This window comes from Tenrec ecaudatus, chromosome 1 (genome assembly GCF_050624435.1).
Source record: "Tenrec ecaudatus isolate mTenEca1 chromosome 1, mTenEca1.hap1, whole genome shotgun sequence".
In the NCBI taxonomy this organism is placed as follows: domain Eukaryota; kingdom Metazoa; phylum Chordata; class Mammalia; order Afrosoricida; family Tenrecidae; genus Tenrec; species Tenrec ecaudatus.
In genome coordinates this window covers 22,235,190-22,259,856 of record NC_134530.1, presented here as the reverse complement: position 1 = coordinate 22,259,856, position 24,667 = coordinate 22,235,190, and the positions used below count along the sequence as shown (strand labels likewise).

The window sequence follows — 24,667 nt, the reverse complement described above, 5'->3', positions numbered from 1 at the left end:
CCAGAACAAGAGCCCTGGGCTGTGTGGAGCAAACCCTCAGGCAGAGGTCCGGGCTGGAGACCTTGGACTGGGAATGGTGAGAATCTCACTGGTGTGCAATGGAGCATTTGTGACAAGAGAAGGCAGCAATAGGCCACATGAGGTAGCTGTCAGAAGGACACGACCTGCCAGTGGCTGGGAGGAGGGCAGGAGGCTGGACCCCATCCCCTACCGGCCTGCCTGCCCACCCAGGTGGCTCTGATTCACCAATGCCACCATCTGAGATAGGTACTTATGGCAAGGTCGGAAACCTCCTAGGAAACCTGCCCGGCCTGCCTTGCTTACCAGGATGTGGAAACGACTCTGGATATGTGGGTGGCCAGTGAATATATGTGACAGAGACTGACGTTAATGTATGTTCACATACAGCCCTCTTCCCATAGGGTCTACCCCACCCACCCACCTTCCTCTCTTTCCGCAATAAGAACTGTGCAGAGAAGTTGGCGAAGTGACCTGTCAGGTCACATTGTTAGAGGGTGGCGGCTGGGACGTCTTCCTGGACCTGGTGCCCTTGCTGGGGTCGGATGGGTGACCTCTCCACATACTCATGGTCCAGCCTTCTCCATAGAGGTGAGGACACCCCCACCCTCACGCACATACACAAAGGTGAAAAGTTGACAGTATAACCGGAGAGATAAGTCCCGGACGGTGAACGTGGATGGCCCACAGGGTTCACAAACCCACGCGCGCCAACCTCGCCCCGTCCTCCCATCCCAGAGCAGTCTGCGCATGCTCCGCCCCGCCCTCAACCCCGCCCTTTTTGTGGTGGTGGGAGGGGCTCCTTGTGCGCGCGTGTTTGGCCCCGCCCCCTCCGGAGTTCCGTTGCGTGCGCACCGCCCTTCGCGCCAGTGCGCGTGCTCGGCCCCGCCCCCGGCCCCCGGCGCTCGGAGCTCGAGTCCGCGGGAAGATGGCGGCGCCGCTCATCCCTCTCGCCCAGCAGGTAGGGCCGGGCCCAGGGCTGGGTGGCCCGAGAGGTCGTGGGGAGACCCGGCACGCCGTGCAGCGAGGGGCCTGCCCGAGGAGCGGCGGCTTGGTGTGGGCAGGCCCCCGGAGAGCGGGCGGCCCTGAAGGTGACAGTCCTGAGGGCCCGGCCCGGACGACCCTCGGGGCACTGACGAGGCGGGCGGGCACGAGACTGCCCGGGCCAGCGGTCACGGAGCGCCGGGCCCTCCCGGGGAGGTGCCGAGCAGCGCGCATCTTGGCCCGGCCACGGGCTCTGGAGCCTTTGTCTCCTGCCAGTCCGGCGCTGGGCGGACAGCGTCCCTGGGGAGCGCAGGTGGAGGGCAGGGCACCTAGAAGCAGAACCCGCCGCCCAGACTCATCCCTCCACGCCCTGAGGGCAGCTTCCGCCGCCGCCCACTGCGCGGGAGGGCACGGTGCGACCCGGCGTCCCTCTGCGCCCTCGCCTTCTCCCGGTGCGCTTACAAAGGGTGCCGCGATCCAGACGTGCAAACGGGGCCGAGCACAGGACCGACGTCTATTCATTCATTCACCTCCCCGGTGGCGGAGGGGAGCCGAGGGAGCCGGGGGAGGGGCGGGCACGGAGGAGGGCACCGGTCCGGCGCCTTCTGTCTCGGGTACTTCCGAGTTTCTGTGGCTGCATGGATGGGGGCTGCCCGGCGCCCTGGCCACCTTCCTGTGCTTGCTGCTGTTCCGGGCTGGCGGCGCGGCAGGCGCGTGTGTTAGGGACACAGCAGTCACCGGTCAGCTGCGAGGCGGCTGTTCAGTGGAGCTGACACCCATGGGAACCAGAAACCAAGCCCGAGACTCTCCCTTGTGTCTGCTAGTGTTGGTTGCTTTCTCTTCCATTCTGTCTCACGGAGACCCCTTTTGGAGCTCCTGGTGGGCGAATAGTGAAGCCTTAAGTTGTCACCTGCTAGGTTATGGCCACCCAGAGCACGTCGGAAGAAAGGCCTGCCTATCTGCTTTTGATAGGTCACAGCCTTGAAAGCCCCACAGAGCTGCTTTACCCTGGCTGGAATGGGGTGGCCATGTGTGTACTTAAGGATCACTGCCCTTATTTGCTGGATGCTGAGTCCCTGGGTAGGGCAAACAGGTAAGCATTGCACTGCTAACTGGAAGGTTGGTAGTTTGAAACGCATCCAAAGGTGCCTTAGAAGAAAGGCCTGACAAAATCGAACCCCCGCCCCCCAAATCTGAGCAAGCCCCAGTTTTAAAATCATATTTACTGGATGCCTGCTTTGTACCCCAAACTCCCCCCACCAAATAAATCCAAGGGCCCTTGGGTCAGTTTCATCTTATAACACCCCTGTAGGGCAGAGTGGTTTCCAGGGCTCCAGTCCTCACACTTGCCACACTGTTCTCTTTCGGAGCAGCTGGTGATTTCGAACCACCCACCTCTCGGTTAGTGCTTTCCCTACAGCGCCAGCAGGGCCCCTGGAGATAGGAATATAAAAAGCTCTATGGGATAAAGGGAAGGTTGACCGTAAAATGCTTTGGACAGTGTCCAGCACTGGGAAGAGTGAAGTAAGAATGTGAAGTCAAGCCCGCTGATGGGTTCAGCAGCCAGTCAGGGAGAGAGGTGCAAGCCTGTTAAAGGTCACAAGAGCTCGCCAGTGTGCAACTCTGACACTAACGTGGTGGCACTAAAGACCAGTGTTTGCTAACTGAGAAGTTCCTGGAACAGATATTAAATGCCCTAAGTGCCTTAGGGAGTCAGGTATTATTACTAGCCACCAACTACAGCACTCCCCCTTTCGTCTTTTTGCTGGGGACTGGGTAGTTTAAGGGATAGTTTTTGGTTTAAAGTTTAAAGATTATTTCAGGGCAATAGTTTCAGGAGTTCATGCAATTTTCATCATTCCAGGAAGTCTGGAGTCCATGAAAATCTGAATTCTGTTCTACATGCCCCCATCCATCCCCTGGCCAGCTGGTCAGCCAGCCACCTTCTATAGAATCTGATCGAAATGTTGAGTCATGGTATTCTGGCAACATCCTGTTCTTTTGGGTTCCCATGGCAAAGGCGGTTGTCATTGGAGGTGACAGAGCAGCGGCTCTCCACCTTCCCCATGCCGCGACCCTTTCATACAGTTCCTTATGTTGTGGGGACCCCCAACCAGAATGTTATTTTCATTGCTACTTCATCACTGTCATTTTGCTACTGTTATGAATTGGGCGACCCCTGTGAAAGCGTCTTTCAGCCCCTCAAAGGGGTTGCGACCCACAGGTTGAGAACCGCTGGGATCGAGGGATCATTTAAAAACCTGCTGCCTAATTTTGGCAGATGGGTACCAGGGTTCAGTGGTAGTGTTCTCCCTCACCGTGCAGATTCAGCACCCAGTCATGTGCTGCTGCCACCACCCATCTGTCTCAGTAGAGGCTTCCGTGCTGCTGTGACGCTGGGCAGGTCCAGACAACAGATGAGGAAGAAAGGCCTGGGGTTGACTTGTAGAAATCACCATGGTCCCATCCACAGGCGACCGTGGGGCTGGCACAGGACAGGACAGTGCTTCATGTATTGTGTGTGATGGATTGCCATGAGCCTTAGGCTGACTGGACAGCAGCTGGCAACAGTGTCTGATTGGATGTTAGCACTGACTCCAATGTGTGGGTGGCCAGAGCTAGTGTCTCCTGAGTGAGTTTGAGTTTAGACAGTGCTTTCTGGCTTGCTGTTGCCCATCTACCTCACATGCTGCTGAGGAAGGGATTCTGGCTTTACTGATGGAGGTTGACTTCCCTTGGGGGGCGTGGGGAGTGGGGGTGGATTTGTCTCTGTCACAGCTAGTAAGGTAATGGATGAAACCTTGAATCATGTGACTCACCTGTTAGGATCTTCCACAGCTTCCCTTTGCTTATAGAGTCAGATCCAGATTCCTTCCCAGGAGCCACAGCTTGCTCCCTCCTCACCTGTTGCATCCGTCACTCCCACCCCCCACCCCCAGTCTCTTTCATACCACCCCTCAGCCACAGGTATCTGTGTGTCTGTCTGCTGGGGCTCCGGGACAACAAGCTTGGCTTCAGCCCCAGCTCCTGGGAGATGGCAGTTAAATGCACAAAGTGGGTCCCAGCGGCCTGCACCTGTCTTGAGCCTTCTGTGCGCTGGGAGGCTGGGGGCTAGGGACTCAGGGCTTGGGGATGACTGCAGGAGGGGCAGTAAGAAGAGCCCTAGGGCTTGGCGTGGTCACAGTCACTGATGGCTGGACTGGCACCTCCTCTCCTCTCCTCTCTCGATACTTCATTGCTAAAGGCCTAGTCAGGTGTTCTCCCTCCCTAGAATGGTGTCAGCACTTCTTGGGCCTATTCTCCTGGACGCCCTGCCCCAGGTGCTCCTGCGTTCGGCCGGATGCTTACAGTCTAGCTTCAGGATAGGTTTATGTAGGGAGGTGAGGTTGACAATGGGGTCTTTCCTGGCTGGGGTCGGGAGCTGCTGGGATGAGAGCAGGTGAGGTGGCAGGTCTGGGTGAAGGGCTGGTTGAGGGCTGTGAAACCTTAGGTAAGTTCGTGGGGGGCTGAGAGGGTTTCCCTGGTCCGTGCTGTTAGCACTTTTCCCATCTGCAGTTTTTCCACTTCGTATTGTACTCCCCAATGGGGTGTTGTCTCAGACGCTTCCTTCTTCGTCACCTTTTCTGAACCTGGGTGTCAGTGTTGACCCCTGGAAGGGACTGTCATTGATTTGTGTCCCTCCCACTTTGCTATAGAGGCTCTTCTCATTTACCCTAAAAGCCATTTTTGCTTCTCTAAGTAGGATCATTTGGTACTCCTTTTTGCTAAACAGGCTCTCCCTTGGAGGTTGCTGGTCTGCTGACTGTGCGACCTGCTCAGATGGCTTGTGTGTGGCTGTGATACGGGAAGGTGGACCCCCCGTGTTTCCAATACCATCAGGGTCACTCATGGGAGACGGGCTCGAGGGGAGTTTCCAGACTGAGAGACTAGAAAGAACAACCTGGCCGTCCACTTCTGAAAAACCATTTGCCACCCACTGGACATTGTCTGATACAGATAGTGCTGGAGGATGAGCCTGGGAGCTGGAAGGCACTCCCACGGTGGCCACAACCATGGACCTGGCTTCTTGATGATTGTGAAGGTGGAGCAGCCCTGGCTGCATGGTGCTTGTTGAGTTTGGGGTCCAGCAGGAGCTGGGAGCTGACTTGATGGCAGCAAAAACAACAGCATCACCAGTGACTTTGCCATTCAACCCTGGTGGCCGGGCCGTCGACCACCTCCAAGTCTGCTGTAGCCCTTGTCGGTCCTCTGCCATCCACACCCCACATCTGTCCCCCACCTACACCCCTGCCCTCAGCCTTTCCTCTGGACTTCCAATGCAGATCACTCTTTTTGCTTTTTTTGGGTGCCGAAACCCGGGATGCAGATCACTCTTATACCTGCCTCCCCCAACCCTTTCCAGGTCTGGTGGGCCCTCTGGCCCTCCCTAACCCACTGCTGCTACCTCACCACGCCCACAGATTCATTGGGTATCCAATCACTTCCTTGTCTGGGATCATCCTGCCCCAACCAGTGGGGGTGAGTGGACTCCACCTGGGTACAACACCCCACATGTGTCAGAATAGAACTGAAAGCCATAGGGTTTTCAGTGGCCCATTTGTTTCAGAAGTAGTTTGCCAGGCCTTTCTGCCGACACAGCTCTGGGTAGTCTTGAATCACCAGGCTTTTTAAAAATGAATTATAATTTTTTTTGTGAATTAGATGGGGCTTTCCATTTCATCCACTTAAACTCCCCTCTGTCACCTGCCCCGCCTTTGCTTTTCCTTCTTTCTCCCTGTGGGCTGCCGTCTTCCCCTTCCCCAAGCTCACACCTGTCCACTGTCTAGCCTATTGCTTCATCTGCCCTCCCTTGCCTCTCCCCCTCCAGCCCATCAAAGTCCGTTTCCTCTGATATGGAAGCCTCTGTCTTGGTCTCTCCTTGGTAACAGTGACCTCATACAGTATTTTGTGATTGACTGCTGTCACTCAGCATGGTATCCTCCATGTCCATCCATGCCCGGAGGGGCCTCGTGGGCTCTGGGTTCTTCTTTAGTGATGCCTAGTTGTCGCTTCCTTGGGAGAAAGATGGGAGTTTCTACCCCCTTAAAGAGTTACACTCTCGGCAGTTCTGCCCTGTCCTGTAGGGCTGCCAGGGGTCTGCATGGGCTCGATGGCAGGGAGCTTTAGTGGTTGTCGAGCTGCCATTGATGAGCAGACAGGCCTGCTCCCCATTGAGACCACGCGGGACCTGAGTCCCTCTCTGAGGCCTCTATTCCCATTGCATAGAGAAGCTATCGAGTCAATTGCTGGAGTCCTGCAGCTGGGCGTGTATGTGCGGGGTGATTCCCTGTCATCCGAGGGCTGAGTCCTGCTCTTCCCACTGCTCCCAGTGGCCAGCTGGGCACTCAGCCTGGAGTTGGCCTCGCCTCGCCTCACCTCCAGGGATGTTTCTGCAATGAATACTGAGTGCTTGGGACACTGTCCTTTATTTTTGGACCTTGTCTTCCCCTCAGGATTACATTTGCTGCTCTCTGTCACTGCTGCTGCTAGTGACTGCACCCCAGCAGTTGATGGTGGACCACAAGTTTCCAGAGGGCGCTGGATTCCGAGGCCGCCCTGCCCTTTTGTTTCCTGTTGTCCTGCAGCCGTCTGCCCGCCAAGCAGGAACTGGAGGAGCAGGGCTGGTTCAGTGGGGCCAATGGAGAGTCCTGGTTCCACACGCAGCCAGGGCCCCGCCCACACACCCACCCGTCAGTGGAGGGTTGCCTAATGCTGAGCAGGTCCCAGGGAAGCTTCCAGGCTAAGATGGGCTAGGAAGAAAGACCTGGCGGTGATCTTCTGAACGCCAGTCAGTGGACACCCATGGGGATGGCATAGGACGGGGTGTTGTTTTGTCCCCCTGTGTGAGGGGGTGGGGTGAGGGGGGCACGAGGCAGGGCTGACTCGGACAGCTCACAAGGCAGGGAGCCAAAGCAAGAGTTGGAACTCACTCCGAGGGAAGGGCTGGAACTGGGGGTGGACTGTGAAGAAATGGGGCCACATCCGGTTTGTCATTAGGGTGACATAGGGACAAAGGGAAGAAGGTGGCTGGGTAAATGGGACACAGGAGTCTGTGCCTACAAATTGGCCCCAAACAAAAAGGACTGGTAGGGAGAATGCCTGCCTGGAGTGTGTGTGTGTGTGTGGGGGGGTTGCAATGCAGGAGGGAAGAGAGCCGCCATGGTGCCCCACCTACTGCAGGGCAGCACCTAGACGGCTGCTTTGCCTGGAGTGATCCCTTAGGCCCAGCCCTCACTTCACACCCTGAGAGGGGGGGCGTGGAGGCTGAGCCAGGCCTCTTCTTCACCAGGTGTGATCAGGATCCATTTACCTGTGAAGTACCTGACAAGGAGCGATCCTCTCCTGTCACCTGACTGGAAGCAGCCCAGTGCCAAGTGAAGCCGTCACAGAGTCCCAGTTCCTGGCCTGCCTTACTGCCCTTCTGCCTCAGGCCTCCAAGTGACTGGCCCTCTTGTCCCAGGGCCTTTGCGTGCGCCACACCCATCTTCTGGAATGTTCTCTCCTCCTATCTCCAGACCATTCCTAGTTCCCATTTACAGTGTCCTTATGTACAAGCCAGGAAACTGGGGCTGCACAGCTTCCTGCTCCTGGGGGCGGTTCAGCCCATTGTTTTAGATGTTGGGGCACTCCATCCCGCAGAGGGCGTTAAAACACAAAGCATAGTAAACCTGTAATGAAAGTGGACTCGTGTGTGTGCTCTGTGTAGTTAGCACATGGGGTGATATTTTAACTGATGTTAGTAGGTGCCTTTGAGTTGGTTCTGACTCATAGTGACCCATGTACACTGTCTGGTCATATGTTGTCTGCAGTTACTGTTATATTTGAGCCCATTGTTGCAGCCACGTATCAATCCAGCTCCTTAAAGACTTCCTCTTTCCCCTGCCCCTCTGCTGTACCAAGCATGATCTGCTTGCTTCTCTAGGGACTGGTCTCCCGATAATGTGTCCAAAGTACTGGGACCAAGCCCTGCCAGCCTCGCCTCCAAGGAGCACTCTGGCTGTACTTCTTCCACGACAGGTCATTTGTTCTTTGAAAGTCCATGGCACCTTCAATATTCTCTCCCTGCACCTCAATTAAATGCTTCAGTTCTTTTTCTGGCTTCCTTGTTCACCGCCCAACGTTCACATGCCTACGAGGTGATTGAACAATAACCATGGCTTGAGGCAGGCGCATCTTACTCCGCAAAGTGACATCTTTGTGCCTCAACACTTTAAAGAGGCTCTGGGTAGCTGGTTTGCCTGGGGCAGAGTCATTTGATTTAAAAATAAAATGTTTTTTGATACGTAGTTTACATACAATTTAATTCTTTCATCATGCAGCTGCCACCACTGTCTCAGAAGTCATTTGATTACTTGACTGTTGGTTCTATGACCATTGATTGTGGATCCACACAAAATTTGACAAATCCTTTATGTTTAGCATGATATTTTATATTGGTCCAGTTGAGAGGATTTTGGTGTTTTTTTACATTGTAATCCATAATGAAGGCTGCAATCCTTGATCTTTATCAGCAAGTGCTTCAAGTCCTCCTCACTTTCACCGAGAAAGGCATCATTGGGATACGGCAGGTTGTTAGTAAGCCTTCCTCCAATCCTGATGCCACTCTCTTCTTCACAAAGCCCCACTTCCCGGATTATTTGCCTGGCATACATTTCAACTAGAGAGTCAAAAACCATGTTCTGAAGATGAGAAGAACTTCCAGCATTCTTCTACCACATATTTTGGCCATCATCGTGGTAAAGGGGCTGATGAACTGTCTGGTCAGGAAGAATTTCATGTGGCATTGTCTTGAAGAATCCAGTTCTTCCTAGCCCTGCTTGTCTCCCCGCTCCACCCACCTACTTTGGAGTTGGTGTCCTGAAATGGGTGGACTTCTTAAAAGGTCTGGAATAGTTTATCTGGATCACAGGTTGCCAAACTTAATTGGCCTACCACTCCTTTTCAGAAAAAGAAAAGAAATTGACTTCGCAGCTCCTTGGCAATTAAAAAGCCTTTGTACTAAAGCCTGTCATCCAGGCTAAAGTATAGGTATCTGCTATTGCAGGCCGCGCCCCTCTCCAGCCCCCCACATTGTTCCAGTACGCACCAGGGGTGGTGATGCCCACTTTGGGAAACACTGCTCTAGATCAATGTGTGACTCCAAGGTGACTTTGTAGAAATGAGTGTTTTTAAGGTTCAAGGTTCCCAAAGACACCTAAGGGGAAATGGCCTGAGAGGTCACCCTGACTCCTGGGCCCCTGCAATCTAGATTCCACAGACTTAAGATGGTTTCTCGAGAGTTTCCCTAGTTTTCCCAGGCCCTGCCCTTCCACAACCATGGTGTCCTTTTCTAGCCATTGCCTGTCCCAATGACCACAAGCACCAGTCTTGCCATCCTCACTTCTAAGGCGCGTTTGTTCCCCGGAGGGCTGGGTTCCTTCTCCAAGGCCGGTCTCTCGGCTGTCACTGCCCTCCCAACAGACCAGACCAGCCACTGTCTCTTCTGGGGACATTCGAGCTTTTCCACAAGCCAGTCTGTGCAGGTATTTAGCTGGAGCCTAGTCTGGGACCCACAGGATTGGGGTGGGCTTGTCCTGCTCACCCGCTTACCCTTAAGAGCAAGCTAGGTATCGAATTGGGTTGGAATACTGATGTGTGGGTGAGCTCCCTGCTTCCTTGGTGGGTCTTGCTGCTGAGGCAGGCAGTGTGTTAACCTCACCCCTTTTGAGATATACAGAGTAGACCAGCACTGAGGACCACAGCCATGCCTCGGGAGACCACCTAGGACACAAGGAATGCTGGGGCGACAACCTGAGAGCGTGGGCTTCCTTCAGAGCAGACAGGGAGAATGAGCGAGAGCAGGGAGCCTTCCCAGGGAGATGGGGCTGCAGGGGGTGGGGTGGGGTGGGGGTGGGGGGTGGAGGTGTTGTGGGGCATAGGGCTGAATTCAGCCAGCTAGCCTCCTGCCCTGTGAGACGGGAATGCTCTTTGATGAGCCCATGGGTGGTGTTTATGTATCCATCTAAGGTGGGAGGGGAGCGGAGCCTAAGGTAGGTGGGCAGGCTCTCTGGAGGTGTAGCAGGTCTGCCAGCAGGGAGGTGCCAGTTTAGCTGGCTCTGGGTCCTGCTCAGAGACACTGGCTGGGAGGTGCCCAAGCCCACAGGGAGGGGTGGCTTGAGCCTGTTCCAGCAAGGAAGAGGCGATGGCAATCCAGGGGGCTTAGGGGATGGCTGGGGCCAGGAGTCCCTCAGCCTGGAAGCAAATCCTGTCAGGCTGATGGTGGGACCTTCAGTCAGGGTCACTTAGCCTAGGTGTAGGGCACTGGTGTGGGCAGTGGGAGCCCAAGTGTGGGGCTGCCTGGTGAGCCCCCCCCTCTGCCCCCACCATCTCATTCACTCACCTGCTCCCACGCCCAGACTCCTATTCCTGCCCCACTCCTCCCAAGCCCCTCTGTCTCTCACTTGTACCCACAGCTGGGCTCCCCCTGTGGCTCACTCTACAGCACCATGGGGCCCTGGGTACAACAGGAGCCACAGAAACAGGGCATTTCTCTGAATAGATCAGTGGTACCTCGCCAGTCAAATGCAATTCTTTCCAAATGTATGGTCACATACTGAAAAGTTCGAGAATCGAACATATTTTTCCCATAAGAAATAATGAAGAGCCAAATAATTGGGTGCGTGGCCCCAACATTACACTTACAAATTCACTATGGAGACTCTGAGTCTTGCATATGACTGCCTCAAATACCCTGTCACCATCTGGTTGCTCCTGATGCATCTAATTTGACAGTAACTCTTCACCCTCTTTGTGGTCTGGGTTCTTTTCACGATGTTACAGCTTTCTAGCAGCTCTCACAGCTGCCACCCCCCCCCTCACAATGTTGACCGTGTCAATTTAGCCCCGTTGTATTCAGCCTCCAAGTCAGACAGGCAGCGACGTGACTGACATTTCACAGTGATTTCTTCAAGCCTCTCGTGCCTCTCACAGTTTTCCTCCAGTTTCACTGCTGGGACCACTACCTGCCTCTGGAGCCATGGTAGCAGTCGTTTCACAAACTAAGGGCACAGCGAAGCACAGTGAGGAGTGTTTGACGCATCATCGCAAGCACTGTGTGTTGTCAACCACAGCGTCACCCCTTTGTGTCCGCGGCAAGAGGGGACGGCGTGACTCACTCTCGGCCCGTATAGGTTTTTTCATGTCGTATTTTAGTTCGATTGTGGAGCAAAGTTTTGCATACCAAGCAGATTTTTCTCCAACTTCACTGCGCCAGGAGTGGAAAGTTCGAGCTTGGAGCCGTTTGACAACGGAGGTGTCACTGCGTTTGCTTGTCATTCACCTTTTCTCTGGCCGAGAATGCCGCTCAGTTCAGGGAAATGATGACATGGGAAGCAACTGTGAGGCCTGGGGACCGCTAGCTATGAGAGGTGGCCCTGGGGGTGGTGGGCCCCGCTCTCTGCTTGGTGTCCCCAGAGTCACCCAGGAGACTTTCTCCTTCGGCCGGATGATTCCAGTGTGGACACTGGGCCCCCGCAGGGGCCTGCAGTCTGGCCACTCTCTGGCTCCTATGTGTACCTTGGGCTGTTGTTGGGGCCCAGGTACCCTGCTCCCACACCCCAGTGTGGCATTTTTCTCTGCGGCCTAGGTCTTTGTGTGACCTGGGAAAGGTCCGGCCCATTGACGTGCAGCTCCTAGGAGACTGCCTTTCGCATATAGCCCTGAACATGGGTGCTCATAGGCAGGTGCTCACCTGTAGATCACAGCCAGCAGGAGCCAGCTGAGGTGGCGGTAGCGAGCTGTTAGGACAGGGATTGATGGTCTGGAGGCCAGGGACTCTGAGGGACATCTGTTTCAGGCCTCCCGCCAACTTCCAGTGACGGCCAGTCCTCTGCTTTCTGCTGGTTTTCCTGCTTGTCTCTGGGTCTCTTCTGGTATTTAAGGACCCCCAGCAGATAGGGTGAGGACCCTACACCTCTCCAGTATGACCTCCCGGCTAACCTCACTGATTGCAGCTGCAAAGTCCTTGTCAAATGGGGTCAGAGCCCCAGGACCTCTGTCAGGACATCAGCCTGCATGTGGGAGACAGCAGCACACACTGAGGGTGCACACAGGGCCGCAGCCTGCGTGTTCTGGGTTGGTGCCGTGGAGGGGGCAGGGCAAGCGTGGGTGCTGTGTGCTGCGAGGACTCCGGCTCCTGGTGGGATGTTTCTCCACCTGCTGAAGCAGCTGTGAGGTCTGTACAGCCTGAGCGTCCACCTCATCCGTGAGTGGGGAGAAACAAAGCCTGTCCCTAGGGTTCGACTGGGTACGATTCCAGCCAGTGCACCTCGTACGTACGCAGCCTGGAATGCTCCCTGATCAGCTTCCTCAGTGCATTGACCCCCAGGGCCAGGAAATGGGTGCTCCTAGACCCTCCTCTGCAGGGGGGGGGGGGCTCTTGGTGTTGAGGAAAGGCAGCCTCAGCAGGAGGCCAGACCACGTGTCAGTTTTAACGTGCAGTGTTGTTATTGTTGGGTGCGTTGAGTTGATTCCAGCTCACTGCAGCTTTGGGCACAACAGAACCAAACATTGCCCCACGTCCACTGTCATTGCTGTGTTTGAGCCCAACGGCACAGCCACTGTGTCAAACCATCCTGTTAACGCTCCTTTTCCTTTGAGCTGACCCTACCATTCTCCAGGGACTGGTCTCTCCTCTATCGATCGCAGTAAGTGTGAAAGTAAAATGAGGATTTCAAAAACAGCTTTTTCTCCCTTGATCCTGGTGCTGCTTCTTAGGCCAGTGGTAAGGATTTCTTGTTGCTGTTGCGGTGGTGGTGGTGAAGGAGGGGTAATCCATACTGTAGGCTGCAGCCTTTGATCTTCATCAGTAGGTGCTTCAAGTCCCTTGCACAGTCAGCCTGTCACCTATGTAGCTCCGGTTGTTCGTGAGCCTTCCTTCAATTCCCGTGCTGCAGCTCTCAGCTTCTCAGATTATTCACTCAGCACGCAGATGAGTAAGTGTGCTGAAAGATACAACCCCGACGTACACCTTTCCTGAATGTTGGCCACTCAGTATTTCCTCATTATGTGTGAACGACTGCCTCTTGGACTCCGTGCCAGTTTTTCATCCCCGCCGTGAAGTGCTTAGGGATGCCTGTTCTTCTCAATGTCAGCCACCATTTGTCCTGATTCGCACACCGACCGCCTTTGCCCAATCAGCAAACTCAGCTGCCATCAAGGCGAAGCCGACTCACAGCAGCCCCCCTGCGGGTTTCTGAAACTGCCACTGTGTACAGGAGTTGGAAGCCCCATCTTTCTCCCAAGCAACGGCCTGTGGTTTCTAAGTGCTGACTGTGGGGATCACAGCTCAACGTGTCACCCCACCCCTCCAGGGCGCCACAGTCGGTGAAGCACAGGCAGATGTGACTGGTTTTGCTGGCACTCTTCGCTTTAGCCAAGATCCCTCTGACACCAGCAGATGCCCTGTCTTTTTTTGAACCGTCATGAAATTCTGCATGTACTGCTACAACTGTTCTTAATGCTCTTGAGCAAAATGCTACCTAAGTGTGCCATGAGTGATACACTGCTTGATACTGTCTGCCTTCTCCTGGGGCACCTTTCTTTGGAGTGGGCACAGATAGGGATCTCTTCCAGCCAGTTGGCCAGGTAGCTGGCTTCCAGACTCCCTGGTGTAGAGGAGTGGATGCTTCCAGCAGTGCCTGTTTGTGGAAACATTTCCGTGGTGTCCTGTCACTTTCTGGAGCCTTGTTTCTCACCAGGCACCTTGGGCTTCTTCCTCCAGTGCTCTCTGTTCCTGAATGTCCACCACTTCTTCGTGGTAGAGTGGCTGGGTATTCCTTGCAGTTTCATTGGTTGCTGCTTTTGTTGCTCCTTCCGTATTGCAACTTGAGGCTTGTGTTTTTCCCTTCGGCTCTTTTAGCTGGGAATGCCAAGTGTAGTTTTCCCTTTTGTTTTTCTACCTCCAGACCTTTTGCGCATTTCGCTGTAATGCTTTACTTTGTCTTCTCCTTGTTCACCCATGACCTTCATGTCTTCTTCTGCTCACTCCAGCTACTGTGTAAGTAAGAGCACGTTTCAGACAGCCTCTTATGATGGCCCTATGGGTCCTTCCTTTCCTCCTGTGTTTTCCACGACCTTCTGTTTTCTCCAGTAGGGCATTCTTGGTCAGTCGCTAGTGTTCCGTGCATCACACTTCTGTTTAAGTTGGTCTCTGGATTTAGGGTGTCCTAGAATGTGTGCTTTGGCTCTCACGGATTTGTTTCCCTTTTCTTCAGCTTCCTCTTGAACTTGCAGGGGGCCGTCGAGGGTCTCTTCCTCAGTCGACCCTGGCTCTGTTCTGACTGACGATACCAAGCTTCTCTGGCATCTCTTCTTAGATGGAGTCTCTTTGATTCCCGCCCACCACTTGTCTGCCAGTTTGTTGCATGGTGGTGCCTTGTGTGTCGCTGTGATGCTGGAAGCTGTGTTATTGTACGTTGTTTTAAGTGCCAGCAGACTTTCCCAACGTGACCAGATTGCAGCAGAGCTCGAGACTGAGAAGAGACTAACTATGAAGAGGGAATCGGCTGTCCACTTTGGAGGAATCAGCCACTGAGACCCTTCTGGATAGAAGCGAAACGGCAGACACTGAAAACCTCATGAGCAGCGGGCCATTGTTAGAGGGCCAGGAGATGAGCCCGCAGGTTGGAGGGCTCTCCACATACGACGCAGGAAGAACTGCCTTTCGGTGCCTGTGTATATCCTGCCCGGCGAGGTCCACATGGTTAACCCAAAACCAAACCCACTGCTGCCAAGTGGATTCCCTATGGGACAGAGTAGAACTGCCCCAGGAGGTTTCTGAGACTGTCACTCTTCATAGCAGCGGGCAGCCTCGTCTTTCTCCCAAGGAGCAGATGGTGGGTTTGAAGCGCTGACCTTGCTGTGTACAGGCCACCATTTAACCCCCTCTGCCACCATGGCTCCCTTCCACATGTGTAGTTGCCATTTCTGTTGTTGAAAAAAGGTATTTCCAAGACCTTGGTCTTGGTAAGAGTTGTGTCATGGAAGCGCAGTCTCGCTTCTTTCACCAAGGCCATATTTCCTAGACCCTTCTTGGTTTCCACTGTTCACAGTCCAGTCACCAGCGGTTAGCAATGCACCTTGATTGTGTGATTGATCAGCTTCAGGCTGCAGAGCTTGATAAGAACCTTCCATTTATTTTATCTTTATTATTAGTGGTTGGTGACCACATTTGAGTAATAGAACTGTAACTGAGTTTATTTTTAGGCGTATAGATGTATCGATATTATCCTGTCAATGACAGTATTGTATTGCAGGAGAGATCTAGAAGTATAAAGAAAGAAAGAAGCAAAAAACAGTAACAAAAATCTCAACTGGGTTGGCGTCAACCCTACCTCCTAGTGACCCTATAGGACAGAGTAGAATTGCAGGGGGTTCCCCCCCCCCCACTAGGGTTTTTAAGGCTGTAAATCTGTGGGAGAAGACAGCAGTGTCTTTCTCTCAGCAGCCCCGTGAGTGACTCAGCACTGCTGCGAGGGCTCTTTGTGCAGTTCATAGGTCTTGTTTAATTCATCTTTTTACGTGATTTCTGTGAAAGTTTATAGAGCAAGTTGGTTTGCTGCTCAACCATTTCTGCCCTGTGGCGTTTTGCCCGCAGTGGAAAGGACTTTCCTCCTCGTGCCTCGCCTCCCCACCCGTTCTTTCCTATCTCTTCCTATCCCTTCCCACCTTCTCCGCTTATATGGGGCAAATACTGCCTTTTTGATTTCAGATGGGGATTGTTCTAAGGAGTGCGTCCCTCCCTGGCGTCCTGGGTTATAGGCCTGTCTATAACAAAGTTGAGCCTCAGGAGATGAAATGTTCTTGTCGATGATAAATGTGATGATGTTCTTCCATTTGCCATTCTTGGCGGGGAGGCCACATGCATATCCAATTCAAAATTGTCAGTACCAGGCCATTTCTGCTCACTCATAGCAAGAATATAGATTTTTTAAAAAGCCTTTCATATTTGATGACTTGGTTTTCCTAGGTCCATACTTTATGTGTTCCACATCCCTATATTCACGGATAGTTGCAGCTGTTTCGCATCACTTTGAGGAGCGCTCCATCGGGAACGAAGGCCCAGAAGTGTGCTGCATCCACGGCATTCACGCCCCTCACTTCCCCGGTCGTATGTCAAGTGCCTTTCACCCCGAGGGCCTCATCTTCCAGCCATCGCAGCCACTCTGCTGCTGCTGGTCGCGAGATTTTCTGTGTCCACGAGGTTCCCCTGGGCTCTCTTGGCCTAGAAACTCTGCCAAACCTGCCCACCTCGCGACGCTGCGGGATGCGAAATGCTGGCGGCAGGGCTTCCAGTACCACAGCAACACACAGCCACTCCAGGATGACAAACTGGCAGATGAGTGATTTGCTGTTTGTTTTGTTTTTATCCCATTATCATTATTATACCTTACGGACCTACTTATAATTCTTTATGATTTTATCAGAAGTGTTGGTGTTTAAGCACCAAAAACTTAGCAGTTTGAACCAGTAGCCGCGCCTTGGTGCCAGGTGTGGGAGTCTGTTCCTGTGACGAGGAGGCCAGCCTTGGGAGGGTGAGGGGCACTACTCGGTTTAATGGGGGCACTGTGAGTTGTACTGCATAGTACTATCTGTCCGTGGCCATGTTCCTCTCTCCAGGTCACCTTGCATTTGGGCTGCTGGGGCTCCACGCCTCTCTCTTGCTTTTCTTTCTTTAATTGCTTACTTTGAGCTCCTTGTAGGTTTCCATGCACGTGTAAATAGAGGGAGGGGCCCTGCATCCTGCACACTTTCCTCCCATACTAACAGTGTGCATCACTGAGGTCAATGTCAAGGTCTCTGGGTGGGCAAGCAGTTTGCTCTTGACTGCCGATCTAAAATTGATGCTCAGAACCTATCGTGGCACTGCACAGTAAAGGCCTGGCAGTCTCACATGGCACTCTGTAGCTGTTGCATGGGGGCTTGAGTTAGATAGGAGTGCAAACAGCAACATAGTTAATATCACAACCAAGATGGACCCACCCATTCCCCTCCTTCCTGTCTTGACTCCTGACTAATCCTTGTGATACAGGAGACCTGCCTCGTAAGGTTTGCTTGCCTGTAGTCATAGCTCAGAGGAGCCCTGGTGGTGTAGTGGGTTACAAGTTGGGCTGCTAACTGAACGGTCAGGAGATAGAACCCACCAACTGCTCCAAGGGAGAAAGATGAGGCTTTCTACTCCCGTAAAGAGTTGCAGTCTCTGAAATCTATAGGGGCAGCTCTGCGCTGTCCTCTAGGGTCGCTAAGTCGGTACTGACTTGATGGCAGGGAGTTAGTTGGGGTGTTGGTATGGATCCCCAGGCTTTCCTTCTGTGGGTTCACTGCCCCCAGCCTTCCAGTTCCTGGCGGGGCTTGGCCTGCCAGTTCCAACCAGGGGCCTTGTGCTCTGTGGTGTGGACAGACACACAGTTTGCACTGTTCATGTTGTGAAGAGTATCTGGCTGTTTTCTGCTGTGGGCCGTCACAATAAACGGCACAGGGTTGGCCATATCTGACTTCTGGTTGCCCATTGTCAGGCCTCCACGTGCCATCTTCCCTTACCTCTTCTGACACCAGTCTTTCTCCCATGCCACTCTCCATCTAGGCTGGATTCCATTATCCTTTGCAGTGGCCACACAGGACTCACAGACAGTGCTCACAGCTAAGGGGGTTTATTCGGGAAGTCAATAGCTTACCACAAATCAGGATCAGGAAACAGTAAAGATATAGTCACTGGTCAGCCCAGTCTCGCTCTCTCTCAGTTGAGTGACAGCCAGATCTCTCCAGTTCTCAGTCTCAGCCACATCTTCCCTTGACCTTTGTTTCCATGGGCCAGGAAGCGCCTCCAGTTGTCACTCTGCGGCTCTTTCGGTGCTGTTTCTCTGGGTCTCCAGTCTGTGATTCATCTGGTCTGGCGGCCTCTGCCTCTTCAGACAGAGATCTTGAACTTGCTCTTTGAGGCCTTCTGCTCCTGCTTCTGCTTCAAAGATGGCTCAGCCTTATAGCCAGGGGAGTGGTCACGAAAGCTGACCCACCCTTGGCTTGGTGTTACACATGCCCTGATTGCACAGTCCCCCAGCCATCAGGTGGGCCTTACAGAGACTTGGGCAGAGAGAGGACTTTCACTCCCCCACAGGCGGCAGGAGCAAAGCTGCGTGGATGTCGGTCGGTGTACAGGTCTGGGGAGTGGAAGCCTCCATGGCTCAGGAGCGCATTGCTGGCTTGGACGATAGTTGCATGTTCAGTTTTTAATGACATTGCCAAGCTGTTTCCCCTTGCAGTCGCCTCGTTTTAGATTCCCACCAGCAGCATAGGAGTGCTTCACCAAATCCTCACCAACCTTTGCTACTTTTGTTTTCTCTCTCTCTCTGTCTCTGTCTCGATGGTATCAAGTTAATGCTAACTCATAGCAACCCTGAGTGTAACTATTTATGGGAGTAGAAAGTTGTCTTTCTCTGCTGGAGCTGCTGGTGGTTTCGACCTGCGGACCATGTGGATTGTAGACCAGTGCATAGTCACTATGCCACCAGGGCTCCATTGGTACTTTTATTAGGGGTTTTTTTCTTCCCTGAATTGGGACCATTCTGCTAGGTGTGTGGTGCTATCTCTGGGTTTTAGTCCGCAGCTCGCTTATGGCTCATGCTAACGCCGTCCTTTGCTGTACTCCCTGGCCATGTGCACGCTCGTCACGGCTCTAGCCCATGTTCTGGGTGGCCTGTTTGCTCTGCTGTTGAGCTTGGCATCTTGTCCATATTCCAGACGCTCGTCCTTTGTTGGAGGCCTTCCGATCCTTTCCCTTTATTCTCAGAGCAAAGGCTCTGCCTTGACGGCGTCCTAGGGATCCTTTTCCCCATTTCCGGATCATGCTTTTAGGGCGGAAATTTAACAACATCAAGCGGAACCTGCGTGCTGACTCCCTTCTCCTGGGTATTGTCTTAGAAATTGTCAAGTTTTGCATTTGCACTTGAGCCCAGCCGGCTCCCCGTGGGCTGTTGGCCTGGGGTGGTCTGCAGGGAGGGAGGCTCTTTGTGGTATGGCTGCCCAGCTGCTCAGCCCCCTCTGTGGATCGGGGGTGCCGTCCTTCTTCCCACGAGGCTCTGCACCTAGTCAAAGTCCAGCTGGGCATGGCCATGGGGGCCTAACCCAGTCATCTGCCTTGTCCGTGGGCAGCAGACTGTGCCATCTTGATTGCTGCTGCCAACTGGCATGCCATCAGCGCCCACCCGCTGTGTGGTGACCCCCCCAGGCCCAGCCCTCCTCAAGAGTGGCTTTGGACTGAACTCTTGTGAGTCAGAAGGTCTTCTTCACTGGCTGGTTTTCAGAAGTCAGTCAGCAGGCCTTTTTCCTAGTTTGTGTGAGTCTGGAAGCTCTGCTGAAACCTGCTCAGCATCCTGTTGTCGTCACGTGCTGTTGAGTCAGTTGTGACTCATAGTGACCCTACGTACAATAGAATGCAACTTGCCCGGTGTTGTGCCATCCTCACAGTGGTGATGTTTGAGCCCATTGTTGTAGCCACTGTGTCAGTCCGCCTTGTTGAGGGCCTCCCTAGCAGGCTCCCGAGCCACACCACAGCCCCTCTGACAGATGGGTGTGGTGGCTGTGCATGCGGCATGCTGGTCGGGCATGAAACTCGGAACTCTGGCCTGGGTGGTGAGCTCCCAACCGCCCTCCCTGATGGCAGTAGCTGTAGCCTACTCCGGGCAATCAGGTAGACCCGTTTCTCCCACACGAGGCCTCCTTTACAAAACAACTGCCGCTATTTCCATTCCCCTTGTCTTCCAGCAGTCCTGTTCATCTCTCGGAACCTGGGTGACACGGATAATTTGCAGGTTGATGCTAACCTCAAGGTTGGCGGTTTGAACCCCTCCAGTGACCACAGTAGAAAGACCTGACAGTCCATTCCTTAAAGATTACAACCAAGAAAGCCCTTTGGAGAAGTTCTGCCCTGGACAGCAGCAGGTGTAGCTTCTCCCTCTGTTGGCCTGGATCTGTAAAACCTCTCTCTGGGATTGTGGTGGGAATTGGGTCCGGCCGATTTGGGATGGTGGTGGTGGTGGTGTGTGTTTTTTAGTGCATGCTACTGCCTTGCTCTCCAGAGAGCCAGTGGCTGTGAGACCCCATAGCCTGACCCCTCTTGCTCTCCTTCTCAGTCCTGCACACCGTCATGATGGTGCAGAGGGGCAGAACAGCCCTGCGTCTCTTCCTCACCGCTTTTCACAGGCCCTGCGTTGTGATTCGCATAGCTCGTTCTCCTTTCCCGTACCTTACCTGACACTCGGTCCATGCCAAGGAGAACCACTTCATAGGGGTTTCAAGGCTGTCAGAAGCAGATCGCCAAGCCTGTCTTTCGAGGCACCTCTGGGTGGACTTGAACTGCCAGCCTTTCAGCTGGTAGTTGATTGCTTAAGCAGGGATCATGTGAGAAGCTTTCCACTAGGGAGGATCTGAATGCCTCTGAGCATGGTGGAGTCATGACCTGGCTCTACCTCCAGCTCCCACCTGACCGGGCCTGGGCTCTTCAGCAGTGCCTGCGGATCACCTGCCCAAGGCTGTGCCCTGCCCACGTGTGGGCCGTGCAGGCGGAAGGTACCACTGGCAGGGTGATTGGGGAACATTCCCCAGCAGTGCTTCCATGTCCTCCTCTGAGCATCCCTGGGCAAGGGGTGCTTGGTTTGGGGGTCTCCAGGAGTGAGTTCAGCACTGGGCTCCTGTGGGGCTGGCCACAGCTGGGAGGCACAGCCCTGTGCAGTATCATTTTTCCTGTGAGGCGGCAGGCACGCCGATTACCTAGGAGACACCAGTGCTGGATTCAACTCTTGGACTCTTTCTGTTTAATAATATGCACCATCATGTAACCACTGCTGGCTTCTCCCTGCCAGCCACCCTGCCCCTGGAGTGACCCTGTGATTGTGCTGTGGGGAGGAGAGCGGGTATGTGCATGCACCTCCTAACCTAAAGGAGTGTGGCTTTGAAGCTACCAGTGGTACCGTGCAGGAAAGGCCTGGCTGCCTGCGCTTGCAAACAGTACAGTCTAGGAAACGCCATGGGCAGTTCTGCTCGTTCACAGATGGGGCAGCCTGCATGTGCTCCTCAGGCCCTGGGACTTGCTGACTGAATGGCTTGGGTCACAATACCTCCGTTTCCAACCCGATTCTGACCCAGGGTAGTGCCCCCCATGTGGCTGAGTAGGACTGTTTCTGAGGGTTTCCTTGGCCTGGCTGGTGGGTCAGGTCCGCCAAACTCAGGTAGCAAGTACTCCCTCCGTGCAGCCCATCTTTCATTCGGTCTAGGAATTAGAGATGCTCGTCCACAAGTTCTAAGAGAAAAATAGCTTTGTTTAGTCGATGCGTTATTTCGAAAGAAGCCCCTCTGGCATAGCAGAGAGTGCTGTGGGGAGAGAGGTTGCCGGGGCCCTGCCCGCCCTGCGTGGCTGCCCTCTTCTCAGCTGCCTCCTGTACACGTGCCAGCAGCGAGCCGGGAAAACCGATGCTTTAGGATTGTGGTGTAGGTAAGACGCATGGAATATACAGTGCACTGTCAGGAGAACTGGGGATGCCGTTGGGTAAGCTCTGGGCTGCTAACCACAAGGTCAGCGATTCAGACCCACTAGCCATTTCGCAGGAGAAATATGAAGTTGTCTGCTCCTATGAAGATGTATTACAACGCCATTGAGAAGGTCGCTAGGAATCAGAATTGGCTCGATAGCAGTAGGTTTGGTTTGTTGTGGTGCTAGAGAGTAAACCTGTGTGACCTGGAAGACTTACAGCCGGAATGCTCCTTGGAAGTGAAGACCGACTTGTTCACTGTGGACTCATCTTCAGGAGAGACCGGTCAGTAGGAACTGACGGCATGTTTGATAAAGGTGAGGTCAGGGAATGTGAGAGAAATCTGCTCTGAGATGGAGTGACATAACAGCCACAACAGTGGCTCAGACATGTCACTGGTCATGAACATGGCACAGGGCCAGGGAGCGATGGGCTCTGTTTTGCACAGGGTCACCATGAGCCAGTGTCGACTTAGCTGATAGCAGCATCAGCCCCTGCTGCCCACCTCCCCCAGTGTACAGCTGCCTGCATGCCTGCCCAGAGAATAAAGCCTGGGCCCCTGGAGTCTCTGGGAATGCTGAGGGGCAGCACTGAGAGCACACGGGCCTCACCGGCAGTGGCCAATGGTGGCTCTTCCAGACCAGGCTCCTGGTCCCGTCTTTCCAGCTTGATTTACCCTATGGCTGCTGCCTCTTTCTCTGAGGGCCTGGCTCCAGGTCCAGCATGTGTGGGTAGAGGATAGATAGCCCATGCCCATCCCCAGAACCCAAACACCAAGCTCACTGCTACAAGTGACCCCATAGCACTGAATAGAGCTTCCCTAACTCTTTATAGAAGCAGACTGCCTCATCTTTCTCCTGAGGTTCAAACTGCTGACCTTGCGGTTAGCAGTCCAACGTGTAACCCACTACACCACCAAGGCTCCAACCCAGGGGACACTCTCCGTGGGAGTCACTGCCGTACTGCAGGGGCCCTGGGTGGGCTCACGGCCCTGACACGGGCTGGGCCATGGACAGCCGTCACAGGGAACCCCGTGCCTCCTCAGCATGCGTCCTTATCTGTTGCGAGGGCCTGCCGGGCAGTCGGGCAAGTGTGAGGTTGCTGGGGCAGCAGTGTGGTAAGAGGAAGTGGCGCTCCTGGTCAGCGGCCCTTTCCTTCCCCATCTGCTTTTGCAGGACCAGAAATGTGTACAACGAAATAGGAACTTCCGGCTATTGTCAGTGTGCGAGCACACCCAGTGTCTGGCTCAGTTATCTAGCGCTCCTGGAATAGAAAGGCCACAGTAGGCGGCGCTCACAAACCACCTTTCTCTCGTGGTTCAGGAGGCCGTCCACGGTCTCTGGTGGAGAAGTGAGTTAGGCGTTGGGTTGCTAACTACAAGGTCAGCAGTTGAAAACCACCAGGTCCTCCACTGGAGAAAGATGAGACTTTTTGCTCCCGTGGAGATTGACAGGGCCAGTTCCACCATGTCCATATCAGGATGCTGGGAGTCGGAATCGCCTCGGTGGCAGTGGGTCTTTGAGTTGGGAGTTGGCATTCAGAGCGGCAGCTCTTGGGGGAGGTGTTCTCTGTCTGGCCAGCGCTGGAGGAAGGTCCGTGGCTCGCCTGAGCGTCTGCTTCTGGGCGATCTCTGCTGCTCACTGGTGGTTCAGCTGTTACGTTTCAAAGGTAGTAGACTCGAGAAGCCTCCGACATGAACCCTGCCTCGTGCCGTTCATCAGCACGGCCCTCCCAGATGAGATTCTCCCCACAGCGCGGAGGTTAGGGTTTACAGCATGTATCTGGGGACACGGTTCAATCCAGAGCACCTTTGTTCTAGTGGGAGGCAGCGGCGATCCCGTAGTAGGCTCCTCCCTTATGCCAGAGACCTGGTTCAACTCCCCGCCAGTGGACCTTGTGTCTGGCTGCCACCTGTCTGTCCGTGGAGCCTTCGTGTCGCTGTGATGGTGAACCATTTGAGCAGAACTTCCAGACGAAGACGGAACCCTTGTGCCGATGGTCCCGGGCTGGGCAGGGTTTTGCTGTGTTGTGCTCTAAGGTTGCTGTAGACAGGAAGGGACAACCCAATGGCACCTAACGGCAGCAACCACAGATTGACAGGAAGAAAGGCCTGGGGATCTGCATCCGCCAATCAGCCCTGGAAAGCCCATGAGTCACAACGTCCCGGACTGCAGCAGCTCACAGAGATGTGGGAGGACGGGGCAGTGTTTGGTCATGTTGTCCTCAGGGTCACCGTGAACCAGGGCTGACAGAACAGCAGTTCCAGAGGGCCACACCTCAGGATCTCCACCACCGACAGCCAGTAGGGCGTCTGCAGTGACCCTGTCGGGTGAGCTCAGCTGGGCCAGTCAGGAGGTGCAGGCCCTGGGGTGTTTGGTGGCTTTTCCAGACGGGGCAGGGTCTTGCTGTCTGGATTGTGTACTGTGGCATCCACAGTCATCGGTTTGTTGGGACAGCAGATAGTTCCCTGGGTCCCAGGCACTTATCTCTGCCCTTGGACTCCTGCTTGTTGGGAAGTGTTCTTCCTGCCCGCGGGGATATGAAAGCGGCCACTGGAAATGGACGGCAGGTCTGGCAACAGCTAGCTTTCTTGGTAGATGACAGAGGGCTCTGGATTCCTTTGTGTCATCCCAGGGGACCTGCCCCCCCCCCCCCCGGCCTCATTCAGCAGAGAGCTCTGAATTTTTGCTCTCTGCAGCCGGTGGTGGGGTCTTGTCCTGTAGGCCATGCAGACCAGGGGGTGGAGCCTGCTGGCCCGAGGCTAGGAGAAGTGAAGGGCGATAGCCGCCCTGGTGTGTCAGGCCCTGGGAAGCTTGTGACTGCACCTCACCCCGGTGCTGTGGTGCCCATCAGCTGTGACCTCTGGGACCCCTCTGTCAGGAGGACAGTACTCCATAGGGTTTTCAGTGGCTGATTTTTTTAAAATTAAATTGCCAGGCCTTTCTTCCTAGGTCCTCTGGGTGGAGTCAAATCTCCAGCCTTTTGTCTGGCAGAGGTAGCCCACGCACTCAACCATCCAAACCTCTCAGGGACCTGGCTGTGAATTGCTGTCCTCCCAAGGTCCT

At 54.3% G+C, this 24,667-nt stretch overlaps 1 protein-coding gene across 5 annotated transcripts in view; it reads left to right on the top strand.

Annotated features, from left to right (window-relative positions):
* Positions 1-876: 876 nt before the first annotated feature.
* The window catches only part of EPS15L1 (epidermal growth factor receptor pathway substrate 15 like 1), a 90,937-nt gene continuing 67,146 nt past the window's right edge, over positions 877-24,667 (top strand). For all 5 annotated transcript variants that reach the window (XM_075548556.1, XM_075548543.1, XM_075548536.1 and 2 more), the window contains exon 1: positions 877-979. In XM_075548556.1, the coding sequence (XP_075404671.1) occupies positions 947-979 (33 nt within the window). In that variant the 5' untranslated portion in view covers positions 877-946. The remainder of the gene's footprint in view (positions 980-24,667) is intronic.